We start from the raw sequence: 15,690 nt of genomic DNA, 5'->3' as shown, positions 1-15,690 counted from the left end.
ACTATTAATAAAATCGGATACCAGTATTTATATTTATATTGATATCACAAACAGACAGATAATATGATACCAGTGACTAGTTCAAAACATGACTTTTCTGGTCAACAACGACACAAAACCGTTTATAATGTCATTAAATTCCAGTTAATTTGCAGTTTCTCTCGCAGTGATTAGTATTGACATATTAGAATGCCTTTCTTGTACCATAGATGACCATAAGTAATACCTAATGATTTTTAATTTACTGAAGTTCCTTTCACAGCAAGAAACTGTAACTTCCATAGTTAAAAGACTCTTAAAACTACTTACATGTTGGGGTGATTTCTTTGATTCTATTAATGGACTAAAGGACAAGGAGTAATGGATAAGTTTGTGATTGGGGTAAGTACACACATCAAAATTTTTTAAGGAACAGATGAAATTTTATACAAAATTCTTTGTGTACCGGTATCCAAATAAATCATAAACATTGAGTATACATAAGTGTAACCAGTATTTTAATTTATTGACGTTAGGCCCTATTATATTATTACATTATTACAATGATATTTCAGATGGTATGAACTCATTTATAATCACTGATTAACTTATAACTTCTTTACTGTGTTAACTTTTTTAGTAAATTACCTGGCTGACTAGTTTCGAAGTGTTATCCTTCATTGCCCAAAACCTAGTCCTAGCCATTTATAATACTGCTTGATTTCTCAACTTTATAACAACACTTCTGTCATTAATAATAAGTACCACCACTTCTTGCATTTAGTACTGCTCGAATCGTCCTAGACATTGAAGAAATGGGATGAGACATTTAATCTTGATTAAAGAGAAGTGCGAACAGTTGATTTAGAATCTCGTTTTCAATGTCCTCTGGAACCCTCTTTTGAAGGATATCCCACAGATTCTGAATCGGATTAAGATGTTGGGATTGAGCAGGCCACCCTTTAATTTGAATACTGTGTGTTTCCAACCATTCTAACGTTGTTCTGGCAACATGTACTGTGGCATTTTCAATAGATTTTATCATCAGTTAATGGTGTGGTGTAGTTATATCAATTACAGGTGACAACACTTTGAGTTGCGACCACCACGAGTAAACACTTGTGATTGTGATGATGACAAAAATGGCACCATGAGATCTATTCAGCAGGGCCATAACCAGAGGGGTTCCAGGGGTTGCTGAGTAACTCCTAGAGTCTACGGCAATTCAGAAGGCAGTAGTCTGCTAGCGTTTGCGTCGAGAGAGACAGATAGAGAGAGCAAGGCCGTGTACAACATTACCACATCATACTGCAATACAAATAGCGCAGGAGAGAATTTAAATTATCAAAAGACAATAATGACCTTAGCCGTTGATTATTGTAAGCATGACACCAAACAAACCCTCCTTCCTTCACTAAAAATATTCCTTGCACGGTTCTCAATCCCACAACACATTCTTCTGCAGTCGTTTCTTTCGCGTTGGCAACGTTGCAGTCAGCATCAAGATGGCCGGCAGCATTCTGCCCGTCAACGCTTTTTAAAATAATTATACACTTTAAACACTATTTTCCGCGCCTGCCTGTGCAATACTTGTCGTTTTACAATCTTTCCTTCCATTTATTTATCTTACACACACATAGTAAATGTTAGTTTTACTTATTCAATGTATTTAAACACTCACACGTGAACAAACAAATTCGGGAAGTACTTGTTACAGACTGATTCCGATTGGTTCTACTGTATAAGCTTGTGACGTCACATGCCAGAAATGCTACGGCACATATAGCAGCTGACCGCCTTCTGAAATGCCATCTAGTCTAGCTACACTGCGAGCAACCCCTAAAATTGTTCCTAACCTCATATATGTGTAACTTAATGCGCAAAACACTGTGTTGTACTGGATGATAGTTGATTACAGTAATTAAAAAATGGTCTGTAAGTACAGTGAGAAAAAAAGAAAACTACAGCTATTTTAGGTTCATAAAGTTTCACTTCAATCCTTTCAGGTGACATTTAAAATATGTAGTGTTTCATGTTTTATTACTATTGTACTAATGATGATTAGTAGATAAATAACAGGGCAATAATTACAAGTGATTTATCAGGTTTTAAGTGGCTGCATGAAGAAAAATATAACACTTGGAATAATGTATGATACATCAAAATAAACGAAAACTGTCCAAGTTTCGGACACATCTTCACAAGTGTTCGATGTGGCTTTCTCTCGTTACATGACACACATCGATGTGATATTGAAGTTCGTCTCATATGTGCAGTAGCAGATCCCTGGTAATGGTCGTAAATGCATCTACAATGCCACCTTTGAGCTCAACCAAAGTTGCTGGTAGTGGTGACGTGTACATTATGTTTTTTACACACCCCAGAGAAAAAAATCACAGACGTTAGATCAGGAGATCTAGGAGGCCACTGTAAAAATGCTAAGTCATCTTCAGTGCATCACCCAATCCAACGGCGAGAGAGTTCTGTGTTCAGGTAGTGATGCACTTCAGTGTGCCAAAGGGGCGGCACCCCGTCAAGTTGGAATATGAAGTTACTGGAATCCTCAGTCACTTGAGGAAACAACCATTGCTGCAGCATATCAAGGAATGACATATTGGTTACAGTTGTCTCCGTGAAAAAAAAATGGGGGCCATACATCATTGATTTAGATACTGCAGCAAACCATTCACTTTTGGAGAATCTCGTTCATGTTGCACTGTCAACCATGGTTTTTCAGTATCGCAAATGTGTACATTATGGCAATTAACTTTGCCACTCAAGTGAAATGTGGCCTCGTCACTAAACACTAGAAGGTTCTCAAAACCATCGTTCTCCTCCATAGTGGGCTGCATGGAATTACAAAATTCATATCGTTTGGCGAAGTCTTCCAGTTTTAGCTTTTGCAGTAACTGTATGCAGTACCATTTCATTCGTACCATTTCAGCTTCGTAAAATTTTCCATTCAGTCGGTTGTGGAATATCAATTTCCCGACTGGCACGATATGTTGATTTCTGAGGGCTGTGAATGAAACTCGCCCTCATTCACTCCACTGTTTCATTAGAAACGCATGGGCGTCCGCTGCTTTACCTTCACTCATGGTACCAGTTGCCTTAAATTGACGATGTCATCACAGAATGCTTTGGTGACCTGGCGGTGAAGTTTCAGGGCATTGTCTCCGAAACACATGCTGTACGGTAACAAAGGAAAATGACTTCTCATATTCAAGAATTGAGAATGCTTTCTCTTTCTGTTACATTGACACCATTTTGAAAACTATGCTTGTGCTGCCGTCTGTCTACATGCGCCAGAGTTACAACAATGGAAAAGTAAAGTTTCAGAGTTTTTCTTGCGATTCATGATTAGCACAAACATATTGCATCCATAATTTTCGCAAATATTTGACTTAAAACCTGATGAATCATTTGTAATTGCTCTATATTAAATTAATAATTTTATGTCTGATATTTATTGAATTGTGTCCAATGTAAAAAAAAAAAAATCAGCTCAAGATCTAGTTCAGTTGCAACCCCTAGTGCTGTCTGCTGATGACTGCTCTGTTATTCAGAGACTGAAAACTATTGATTGTCAATCTATTTTCAGTTGGGTTTCGTCATATAATGTCTTAAAATTGATTATTTAGATCTATTGGCGCTGTCTGTTCATTATGACGATGTTTCAATTATGTTAGAATGTTCTTCCAGAGTTCAAGCTATATGTAAAGAAATAAACAGTAACAGTAAAACTGTTATACTTTATGTTCACTACTCCGTCCATTGTTGAAACCTTGTCCAGGTTGATGTCTGCTCTTCAAGTCTATAAAATAGACTCGCATTTGACTTGTTTTGGTGTCATTCAGATTCTCTGTCTCCATGGAAGTGAGCAGGCCTGCAGTAAGGCATTATACCCTTATATTACACGTATTGGAACATAATTTGTATCACAATTGGAAACAATGAATTCACTCTCCATGCAGTAAGTGCTGGGAAATAAAAATATCGCAGTATTTTGCAAAATTTGCAGAAAATAAATGAAACCACACGTCTTCTGGAGGTCAAAGCAAAAGCCTGTGGTCATAGTTTCTCATCAACAAAACAGATTGGTGCAAGATCTTAATCTCGCTCATTCCATCTAGTACAGGTAAATTAAGTTCTGGAGTTTGAAGAAGCTTGCCGACTTTAACCAACATCTATAACACTCAATGTGTAATTTCAAGGACAAATATGAACACCATTAATATATAATCTCCATCTTACGATGTTTGGTGACGTATACACGTCCGTTGATGTGACATATTAATGAATTTAAATACTATTACAGTCACAATCATGCCATGGTATGAAAGAAAAATTTCACAACCTCGAGCGGGAATCGAACAGGAACAGGAAGTCGCAGGTTTGATTCCCGCTCGAGGTTGTGAAATTTTTCTTTCATACCATGGCATGATTGTGGCTATAATAGTATTTAAATTCACCATTAATATAGTTGTGGCATCTTATGCATATCCACCTTCAAAGTGATCTCTCTCAGGTATGATGCATCTTGTTAACGTTGTTAAAAAGTCCTGAAAAATATTTTTCCAAATCAACCAAAAGTCTTGTGTTGCAGTTGTGATAATTTTTTGCCGGTAATCAAAAGGATATTTGCAAAATATTTTTCAAATTGTCCCACTTAGCATTGCACTATCGGCCCTTGCCTTATCAAACATTTGGTGGAGTATTTTCAGAGTTTCTGTATCATTTTATCTAATAAAATGTTATATTTGTAGTCTCTTTGAATGTTGACACAGTTGATGTAAGCTAACATTGTTTACACAACCATGCAAATAGATTAATTGAAGGCCTATCTTTCGAAAGGGGCTAAGTGCCAATTTTTCAAATTTCATTTCATTCAATCTAAGAGAGGTACATGAATATGAGAGTATGGACTCTGTCATAACTCAATTGTAAGTGAATCATCCGTGTGCAGGAAGATGATGTTGGAGGAATCTCAATATGCATTTGGCAGTGTGTTTTTAATCAGTACCGGTATCTTAGAAAGTTGTTTTTGGCACTTAGCCCCTTTGGAAAGATAGGACTTCAATTGCTTGTTGTCAATGAAAAGTATATAGGTAACACTAACACACAAAATTACTTCTGGAACAATATGCATGCTGATATTACAGTCACCATTACATGATGCAGTAGCAATAGGACTATTTCTGTTCTTCGTCTTTTGTCAATAATAAATATGATTGTATGAATGTGGTCTGTATAAAATTGCTTCATTTCTTGATGAACTCTGCTGCGATTTGCTCACGTGACTTTCTGTGTGTCTCAGGAAGGAAGAAGAACGCAAAGGCTCCACCCATAACAGAGACAGCTCCGAAAAGCAGAAACACTCCACCTGGTGAGTTGATGGCCGCATCAATTGTAGGATATAGCTTCACGATAAGGAAGGCAAACAGGTTGGAACAGGCCAGTGTGATGCCACCTGTCAGCCCTGCTATCCGTGTGGGGTACACTTCGCCCATCATGATAAGCATTGTGTAGATTGCACCACCTGCGAAGATCTGCAACACAACACAAGTAAGTACAGCAAGATAGTTCTTGGTGTGGAATGGTTACCATGCTCATGACTAGGTCCTCCTACAGACAATAACAGTTATTTTGATATCTCATAAAGACGTTAACATTATGAGAAACGGAAAAGACAACCCTCTTAACGGGAGTACCTAAAATACATTCAACTTTCTAGCAATATGCCCATCATGTGTTCAGGAAAGATTTGGATATTATGCACCAGATGGTTCAATATTGTTGCAAATCAATAACACATAAAAATTCTTCTCTTTTACTTTAAGGATAGAAAATCTATAAGCCTGTTGCGTCTCAAAGACTATCTTCCCAACATAGTGTAGGTCGACCAACCATACATCGATCTTTGGGTTTGTATTGTAAAGCTTGTTTGGTATGTATGGAGGGATTCTTTACCTGGATAACTTGATTCCAAGCAGAATTCAGTTGTCAGCTGTTTCTTCGCCCCAACAAATCCCTGCTTTGCAGATAGATGATTCTACATGTCATCATAGTGAGATAGTAGAAGTCTGTTCAGGACATATGTAGACTGCATATTAAGTCAAAGACTGTAAATGTTATCTTTCTCTCAGACCATTCTCCATAGTGAGCATTCAAAAGAAATAATCAGTGGCATAGCCAGGATTTTAAGATGGTGGAGGGCAAGTTTTGGGAACATCACTTGACAAATTTGTCCATAACTTACATGTAACATAATTATCTAAGGACAATAATACTATTGTTTAATATGGGTACTATGCAATTTAAAATCGATTTGAACTCCCCAAAATTTGTTACATAGCAAAATCCATTCAACATCATTGCAGAGTGAATCAATGGATGCTGATTCAAAATAAATTACTTAATCTAGTTGTTGTGTTGATAATGATAGCTCCATAATTTCTTTGAAAATCGTTGGTCAATTCAAAACAACTTATCAGCATAAATATAAAGCATTTGTTATTCTAAACATTGGTAATTGTCGTAGAAACAGTTGAACAATATTTTTCTTTCAGTGTCACAGTTGCAGTGCCAATAGTGGATTATTTCTTGATGCAATACAATTATTTTCATTACTATCACCATTATTAGAGGTAAAAAAACATTAATAGTCATTACTTCGATCCAAGTCAAGCCATGTCCACTTTATAATGGAGGACTGGAAAGAACGGAGGCTTCAATTAATTGCTCTAATCCAAAATGGCTTTTCAGCTTCAGAGGCGAACCATAGACTAGTTTCTCATTCTACGGCGAAAAGGTGAGCTCATCGTTATTGGAATCAAGGGGAGGTCAGTAGACGTCCACATGTTTCAACCAGAAGTCAGGACGAAGCCTTAGCAAGGCATGTTTTGAGGACCTCTTCCATTCTGCTCGTCAACTGAAGGGGTTGTATTGCTTTCCAGGCTGTTTACGAATGGTTATTAACCGTCTGAGAACAGATTTTGATATTAGACCAGGCAGCAACTAAAGAAAAAAATTAGGAACAAGCTGTAACTGGTCTAGATGATGGTTTCAATTGGATGAAAATCATTTTCTCCGATGAAACTGCCATCTCGACCGATTACAGCAGATCTGTTGCAGTATGTCAGGAGCCCAGCCACAGGTATGACAGGTGAACTGATGTGGCAGCTCGTAATGCATTAGTGTGTCATGCTGGGGCTGCATATCTCGGGATGCGGCAGGTATCTTGGAGAGGATCTATGGATGCTAGGATTCGGCACAATATAGACACATTTTCGAGAATGTGTTTTTCCCATCCACCTGGGAACATTATCCCAAAGAACATTATTGTTCCAGTAGGGTAACTTTTCAGTGCACATAGCGCAGGTTCTTTAGTTCTGGTTCTTGGGGAGGCAAGAGATCGAAGTGATCGCCTGGCTGCCTAAGTCGCAAGATTTGAACATAATAGAGAATGTCTGGACGAAGTGAAGGAGAGAAGGCGCGAGTTGTTCGAAAATGAACCCTCTCAGAATGAGAACGAGCTGTGGGTCCAAGTTCTCGATGCTTGGTAAAACCTCGCTCAGGATTTGTGGCTATTTCCGCCAGCTCGTTGTTTCCATGCCTCATAAGGTCAGAGCAGTTGCAGAAGTAGACAAGCGGTGGATGAGTATTAAGTTCACCATTTTTGTTTTAATTTTTTTTTTGGTTATTATGATTATTTTTTTTATTTGGAAGACAAATTAGATCTTCCAATTGATTTTTATTTTTTATTGTTCTCCACGGGATCAAGCCAAATAAAATCCCACAATAGATGGCAAATAAATTATTCCATATACGGAAATAAATAAAATGAAATTCAGTCGCAGATGTCTTAACAAAAACTCATGTAAAAAAATTCCTGTCGTCAATTTCACCTGAACCCATACTCTTCTGCATGACTGACAGACAACGTAACAGCCTGAGCTATTACGACGACTGACGAGACAGAAACCCTCTCCTCCACGCAGCATGTCGAACTCCTCACAATCGACGGTCGGGGTCCAATGTTACTGACAGGCAACATTGTGAATCGCATTCTGTATGTCCTTAGTTGGCTTCCCAGGTGGGCAATCGCTTTGTTTAGTTTTTTACAAAGGTGATACTTCCCCCATGCATTCTTGGAGTTCAGTAATCACATGCAGTGTCCAGAGTGAGGGCATAGTTAGTACAGTCTCTGTCGGAATAGTACGGTCTACAAAATGCGTATGGTAATTTTAACTACCTAATCTAATTTCGTTTTAATTTTAATGATGTCTAATTTATTTTACACGTAATTTTTAAGTGACTTCTGTTATTTGTATTATTTTAATGTACCGAAGTACATATGAAGTTTCCATGCAGATATTCTGTGTCATCGTACGATGAAAGAGTAGTGGAACGGAGAAAAAATCTCTCCGGCACCGGGATTTGAACCCGGGTTTTCAGCTCTACGTGCTGATGCTTTATCCACTAAGCCACACCGGATTCCCATCCCAGTGTCGGATCAATCATCTCAGTTTAAGTTCCACCTCTTGGGTTCCCTCTAGTGGCCTGCCCTCTGCAATACCTCATAGATGTCTATGAATGTAGGACAATGTCCACATATTATGTGCGGAGGTGTACTCATGTGAGTGACTGATTGGCAGGGATCCGACGGAATAAGCACCGTTTTAAATCACAAAGCGATTTACGCATATCATATATATTATTTTAATGTACCGAAGTACATATGAAGTGCGTCATCGTACGATGAAAGAGTAGTGGAATGGAGAAAAATTTTTTCCGGCACTGGGATTTGAACCCGGGTTTTCAGCTCTATGTGCTGATGCTTTATCCACTAAGCCACACTGGATTCGCATTCTGGTGTCGGATCGAATTGTCTCGGTTTCTTTCATCTGTTATTTGTGTTGAGACAATGTCTCCAATTATTTCGAAATTAAAAGAAAATATAATTCATAGTCAAGAATCGTGAAATTGTGATCAGTATTTATGAGTTCATGAAAAATGAGTCAAGCAACAAAGACGAAGTGTGTTCACAGGCATAGCTTATAGTAATAATAATAATAATAATAATAATAATAATAATAATAATAATAATAATAATAATAATAATAATAATAATAACAACAATAATAATAATTTCACGACGTATTTACTTCAACCACATCAGAAAATGAATGTTTTGAATCATTTCGTTGGCTCTACTCTCATGTATCTCTTTCAAGCAACTCCAGTTGATAAGATTCAAAAAACGTTTCTCATTAAAGCTGATAGATAGTCAAAAGTGCAGCTTCCTCATGACACTCAGACATGTTGTATGCTAGTACAAAATGTAAGGTCTATCGATAATGTGCACTACATGGGAGGCGTACTTGCAGCGTGAAGCCTTGGAGGATCCACATATCTTTGTTAGAAACTATGACTCTGTAAAAGCTGTTTGTTTGGCCAACGTACAGATAGATGTAGGCAATGCTGCACGACCTGTTAAACAATTTCGAGAGCTACTTTGACTATGAAACCTGGTGTGCTTATCCACAAAAAGGAAAAGGTGTTTGTCTGTTCGAGGAAGTTCCATCTGCCAATTCATAGGTCCTGAAGAAAAATAGTTATCAAGCTCCGAACGTCGTGATACGCTGAAGACAACAGCAATGGCGGAACAGGTACATTCCCTTCTGGATTGGTTCACAAGCACAACCCACTGTAGGCAATGCAGTGAGACAGAAACTCTGCCTCATGTGCTTGAGACCTGCCTCCAGGGAGAGTTACCGAGGATCAAATGGCACAATATATAAGAACCATGATTGCCAATATCCTTCTAACCACAGGCCCAGAGGTCCATGAGAAGATCCATTGTGTGGCCGAGAATGGAAGTAACTGCAGAATAGATATTATTGAGATCAAGAGGAAGAAACATTGCGGAGATTATAGGTCCTATTTTGAGGTTCGAGGTTTCATCATATCAGCTAGCTGAGGTGGACTCTGAAGAGAAGAAAATTTATGAATCTACCTACCATCCCTTTTCAAAATTCTTACAAAATTCATAATATTGAAGTGACTGGCCTATTTTTGGGAGCAAGAAGCACCATTTTTAAATTTTTTCAGCAATGGAGGGAAAAGTATAAGCTTCATGAAAGCTCCAAGATGACATAATTATAACTGTAATTAAATAGTCATGAATGTCATGATATTTCGAAATCATTTTTACGGTAACAAAAGTATATAGAAAAGTTATTTTTTATTTATATCAGAAACATATTGTAATTTTTTCCAATGTTAATTGTAAAACTCATTGTAAGCTATTCTCTGTCAACTGGCAAGCATGTGGAGTCAGACTTGAAATTTAATCTAATAATAATAATAATAATAATAATAATAATAATAATAATAATAATAATAATAATAATAATAATAATAATAACGGACGCGACAGCCCTCTTGAGGGCCAAGTCTACCAGCTGGCTTCTGGCTTCAAGTCCACATTCCTCACCCAGCAGAGGTGAACGATCATTCAACCAGTACGAGGATATTGTATGGTTAGCACGATGATCCCCAACCATTACAGCTGGTATTCGGAACCGGATTTCACTACCTATCGTAGCTCTCAAAATCATCAAGATGCTGGGTGGGCAGTGATCCCATACATTGGCCGAAATTTAATGAGAAAATTTCTTCCCCATGAGGATTCGCACAGTGCTCATTTCGTACCACAAGTCCAGTCCTTAGACTGCTTTGCAACGGCGCCGGGCCATATTGACAAATGATTGTCCATATTCTAAAGTGACTGTACTCTGCAATTCAATGCTGACGAAACTATAAACACCAGTCGCCCGCTGTTGCTCCAATAGGCTACTGAGTTGAAACTCGCATCCAAGCTTCCATATAATAATTCCACACTTCAAAATCGCTGGCACGGACTTATAATAGTCTAGTGATTGCAATACCCACCCAATGGTTCGGGATTCGCGGAGTCATAGTCGGTTCACGTCGCATTTTGATGCCCATAGTCCGCAACTCGCCCGAGCCGTGGCATTGTGTCGTTGTCTAAGGCATCCAGCCTAGGATTCGCTTTATGGAATGCGCGCTGGGTCGAGTCCTCGTGAAGAAAGAAATTTTCTCATGAAATTTGGCCGTGTAGGGACCAGTGCCCACCCAGCATCGTGATGCACTTTGAAGCTATAATAGGTAGCAAAATCCGGTTACGAAAACCAGCTACAAGTATAAAGCTGGTGGAACATCATGCTAACCACATGATACCTCCATTCTGGATGGATAATCGTCCACCTCTGCTTCGGAATGTGCAAGTGAGGCCAGCAGTCGCTGGTCGGTCTGGGTCTTCAAGGGGCTGTAGGTTGACGGAATTGAATTCAGTTCGCAACTCGCTCTTTCCTCAGTGTTCCTAGTTTCCGAGCTTACAACTTGCAAATAAATTTAATGTTTGCGTAGCGGGAAATCGAAAAGTAAGCAGAGCGAGCGTAATTTATGTTACCGTACAATGTTGATAACTTTCACTGGGAAAATTTCCTGCAATTTTGGAAACTTTTCTACGCACCACGTTGCGCGGCTCTAGCACATGGCCTATGTTTGCCTAGTGATTAATCTGTCACTAGGCCATGGCCTATATTAGCCTAGTAATTAATCCGTCACTAGGCCATGGCCTATGTTTGCCTAGTGATTAATCCGTCACTAGGCCATGGCCTATGTTTGCCTAGTGATTAATCCGTCACTAGGCCATGACCTATGTTTGCCTAGTGATTAATCCGTCACTAGGCCATGGTCTATGTTTGCCTAGTGATTAATCCGTGACTACGCCATGGCCTATGTTCGCCTAGTGATTAATCCGTCACTAGGCCATGACCTATGTTTGCCTAGTGATTAATCCGTCACTAGGCCATGACCTATGTTCGCCTAGTGATTAATCCGTCACTAGGCCATGACCTATGTTTGCCTAGTGATTAATCCGTGACTACCCCATGGCCTATGTTCGCCTAGTGATTAATCCGTCACTAGGCCATGACCTATGTTTGCCTAGTGATTAATCCGTCACTAGGCCATGACCTATGTTCGCCTAGTGATTAATCCGTCATTAGGCCATGACCTATGTTTGCCTAGTGATTAATCCGTCACTAGGGCATGGCCTATATTAGCCTAGTAATCAATCCGTCACTAGGCCATGGCCTATGTTTGCCTAGTGATTAATCCGTCACTAGGCCATGGCCTATGTTTGCCTAGTGATTAATCCGTCACTAGGCCATGACCTATGTTTGCCTAGTGATTAATCCGTCACTAGGCCATGGCCTATGTTTGCCTAGTGATTAATCCGTGACTACGCCATGGCCTATGTTCGCCTAGTGATTAATCCGTCACTAGGCCATGACCTATGTTTGCCTAGTGATTAATCCGTCACTAGGCCATGACCTATGTTCGCCTAGTGATTAATCCGTCACTAGGCCATGACCTATGTTTGCCTAGTGATTAATCCGTGACTACGCCATGGCCTATGTTCGCCTAGTGATTAATCCGTCACTAGGCCATGACCTATGTTTGCCTAGTGATTAATCCGTCACTAGGCCATGACCTATGTTCGCCTAGTGATTAATCCGTCACTAGGCCATGACCTATGTTTGCCTAGTGATTAATCCGTCACTAGGGCATGGCCTATGTTGGCTTAGTGGTTAGTGCGTCACTAGGACATGGCCTATGTTGGCCTAGTGATTAATCCGCCACTGTTTTTTTATTACGTACGACGACGGAGTTTTTCAACTTACAAAGTTCATTATTAAAAATAGAAGAGGAATCCACCACAAGTCACTTCCTATCAGCCCTACAAACTCGTAGGTTCCCAGGCCAATCATGGATATTGTCGTTCCTATTGTCGATATCAGATAAAATGGACGGCGACCGTATCTGTAACGAAAGTAAAATTAATTGAAATATTATATTAGTCGCCAAATATGAATGTATTCCAATTTTAAGGTTTGCCACCTACCTGCTGAAAGAAATGCTTATAATGATTGCAGCTGTCAACTGCAAACATCCAAAAAAGGCGTTCACTAAATAGGCGTTAATCTTGATGCCACTCTCTTCCGCAATCGTTATAGCATATACAGGCATTACGTAAAGACCACTAAAATGTATGAAGAAAAAATTCGAGATCATAATTGCTAGAGGTTTCCAAACATCAGCACTTCTGAGAGAAGTCACTAGCTTCTTAAATCTCTCAACATTGCTACTCCCTTTGCCACATGTTCCTACTTCTATATCAGAATCTCCAGAATTCGTTGCTTTGAATATAGTTGAGTTGTAATTATTATTTGGAAGGTTTTTTGAATTGCATATCATTCCCTCAAACTCTTGTCTGAGCTCAGGTGGCATTTGCTCACCTTTGTTAATTTTCCTGAGCCATCTGAAAGAAACGTCAGCTTCTTCTTTACGTCCCTTTGACAGCAGCCATTTGGGACTCTCTTTGATAAATATGAAGGCGAGAATAAATACTATTACAGGAGGTGCAATGATGATTCCAGCAATCAGTCTCCAGTTTCCATCGAGAAGCCATGCTAGAAGACCAACCAAGGGAACGGCTATTGTCATGCAGATGATGGACAGGGTTAGTAGCATTCCTCTCTTGTCATTTGTTGAGATCTCGGCTATGTAAATAGCAGGAGGAACTGAAGAGATTCCGGAGGCCAAGCCTGTAATAACTTTCCCGACAAAGAGCATAGTGATGGGAATAGGTTTAGGCGACAGACATAGAATGAGCCATCCGATGACGGGAGGGATGTTGACAGTGATGAGTGTTTTTCTTCTGCCGATTGCGTCTAATAAAGGTCCGCACATTAAGGTGCCGATCAGTACTGAGATGTATTCCAGACTGGCTGAAACAAGACAAAAATTCATTAATGAACATTGCACTCATTTTTCTGAAACTACAAATAGCAATAATAGCAAACGTGGGTGGCATTACATGATAAGTCTGGATATAGTTCAGGCAAACAGGAATGTGCTTAGGTGCAAATTATAAAGAAGAAATTTTGGGAACAGTTGTCCACAAATACATTTCCTAAGACTAAACCGAACAAAGCATAGATTTATCAAGTTCGCAGCAATCAATTTGGTTTCACAGTTAAGTCAAATGTAATTACTCATAACTGTAACCCTAGATCATATATGTAACAGATATGTCGGGCTTATAGGCTTTGAGGTTAACAACTTTTGTCAGGTTTACTACGCTGCCATCTAGTTGTTACATAAGGAGTCACGTCATAATTCCTATTTGAATTGCATTAGCGACTGTGATGCCATCTCGTGTTCGTTTACGGCGGACAGGTGGCGATCCTGGTGGTTGTTCTCTTCAAAGTGCTGCCGATTTTAACGTGAGGAGTTATCTGTTACATATATGATCTAGGCTGTAACGCATGAACAAAATGCTTCATTATATTTCGATTTCAACAAAGGATTCGATGTAGATACACTTAGCATCTTACTTCGGAAGTCTGCCTCCAAGTTACGTAAACAGGTTTTAAAACTATCTTACAATAAAGTGATAGACAATCTTGTGCAACGACTGTTTAACGAAGTTTCCGATTCATTCAATTCATATTGTGTTCAATTTTAGGACCTCTTCTTTTTATAATTTTCATAGCCCCTCTCTCCCCCTCCCTCCCCAACCCCTCCCTCACCCCACCCCACCCCATCCCTCCCTCCCTCTCTCTCTCTCGAATGTTGGCGAATAGGGGTTTGCTTGTGTTCGTGATTGTGTGTTCGTTCGTTATTGCAGCTGAGAATGTTGGCTGAATACGGTTTTAGAATATTTTTATTGGTCTTCAGATTGTGTTCCAGATTATGTAATTCAATCTATTTATTCAATCTATTATGTTTCTCCTCAAATATTAATTGTCAATTAATATTACAGAGATTATTCTGTAGGACAAATTAATAAATCTTTAATATTAATTTTATTTATTTATTTATTTATTTAGTTTAAATTATTTAATTTTATGTATTTCATTGTATCTATTTAGTTTCATTCATATATGTATTTCATTTAAAACCTTTAATTTCATCTATTTCATTATATTTACCTATACTTTATTTTATTGATTTAATTCAGCTTATGAATTTAATTTATAAAATTAAATTTAATTAAATAATTTCATTACTTTATTAATATGCATATTTAATTTATTTTTATTACATAACTTATTTATTTATTTAATTCAATCAATTTAATTTATTTACTTTCTTTAATTTCATTTTTATTTAACTGATTTAATTCAATTTATTTAATAAAATTTATATAATTTAATATTTATTTATCTATTAATTTAATTTATTTATATTATTTAATTTGTTTTATTTGATTTATTTCATGCTATTTATGTTTTTTATTTATTTATATAATTTATTTTATTTAATTCATTATAGTTAATTGATTAATTTACGTAATTTAATTTCCTTATTTACATAATTTAATTTAAATTTATTTTATTCTTTTATTTGATTTATTTATTTTATTTTATTTACTTAATTTAATCAATTTATCTAATTTATTTTATTTCTTTTATTCATTAATGTATTTAATTTCATTTATATAATTTATTTAATTTGATTTATTCATTTAGTTAATTTAATTAGTTGATTTATTTATAAAATTAATTTATTTTATTTACTTTAATTCATTTAGTTATTTATTTAGTTTCAATT

The 15,690-nt window shown here is 37.7% G+C and overlaps 1 protein-coding gene across 2 annotated transcripts in view; it reads right to left on the bottom strand.

Annotated features, from left to right (window-relative positions):
* Nucleotides 1-474: 474 nt before the first annotated feature.
* Nucleotides 475-15,690, bottom strand: part of LOC138701471 (facilitated trehalose transporter Tret1-2 homolog) — a 38,846-nt gene continuing 23,630 nt past the window's right edge. Inside the window, exons 3-5 of one of the 2 annotated variants that reach the window (XM_069828368.1) lie at nucleotides 12,977-13,862; nucleotides 12,756-12,894; nucleotides 475-5,528 (exon numbers count right to left, since the gene is read on the bottom strand). In XM_069828368.1, coding sequence (XP_069684469.1) covers nucleotides 5,241-5,528; nucleotides 12,756-12,894; nucleotides 12,977-13,862 — 1,313 coding nt within the window. In that variant the 3' untranslated portion in view covers nucleotides 475-5,240. The remainder of the gene's footprint in view (nucleotides 5,529-12,755; nucleotides 12,895-12,976; nucleotides 13,863-15,690) is intronic. The other variant, XM_069828378.1, reaches the window with a different exon arrangement.

This window comes from Periplaneta americana, chromosome 1 (assembly GCF_040183065.1).
Source record: "Periplaneta americana isolate PAMFEO1 chromosome 1, P.americana_PAMFEO1_priV1, whole genome shotgun sequence".
Lineage (NCBI taxonomy): Eukaryota > Metazoa > Arthropoda > Insecta > Blattodea > Blattidae > Periplaneta > Periplaneta americana.
Note: the sequence above shows the minus strand (reverse complement) of the source record. Positions and strands in the feature narration are given on the sequence as shown.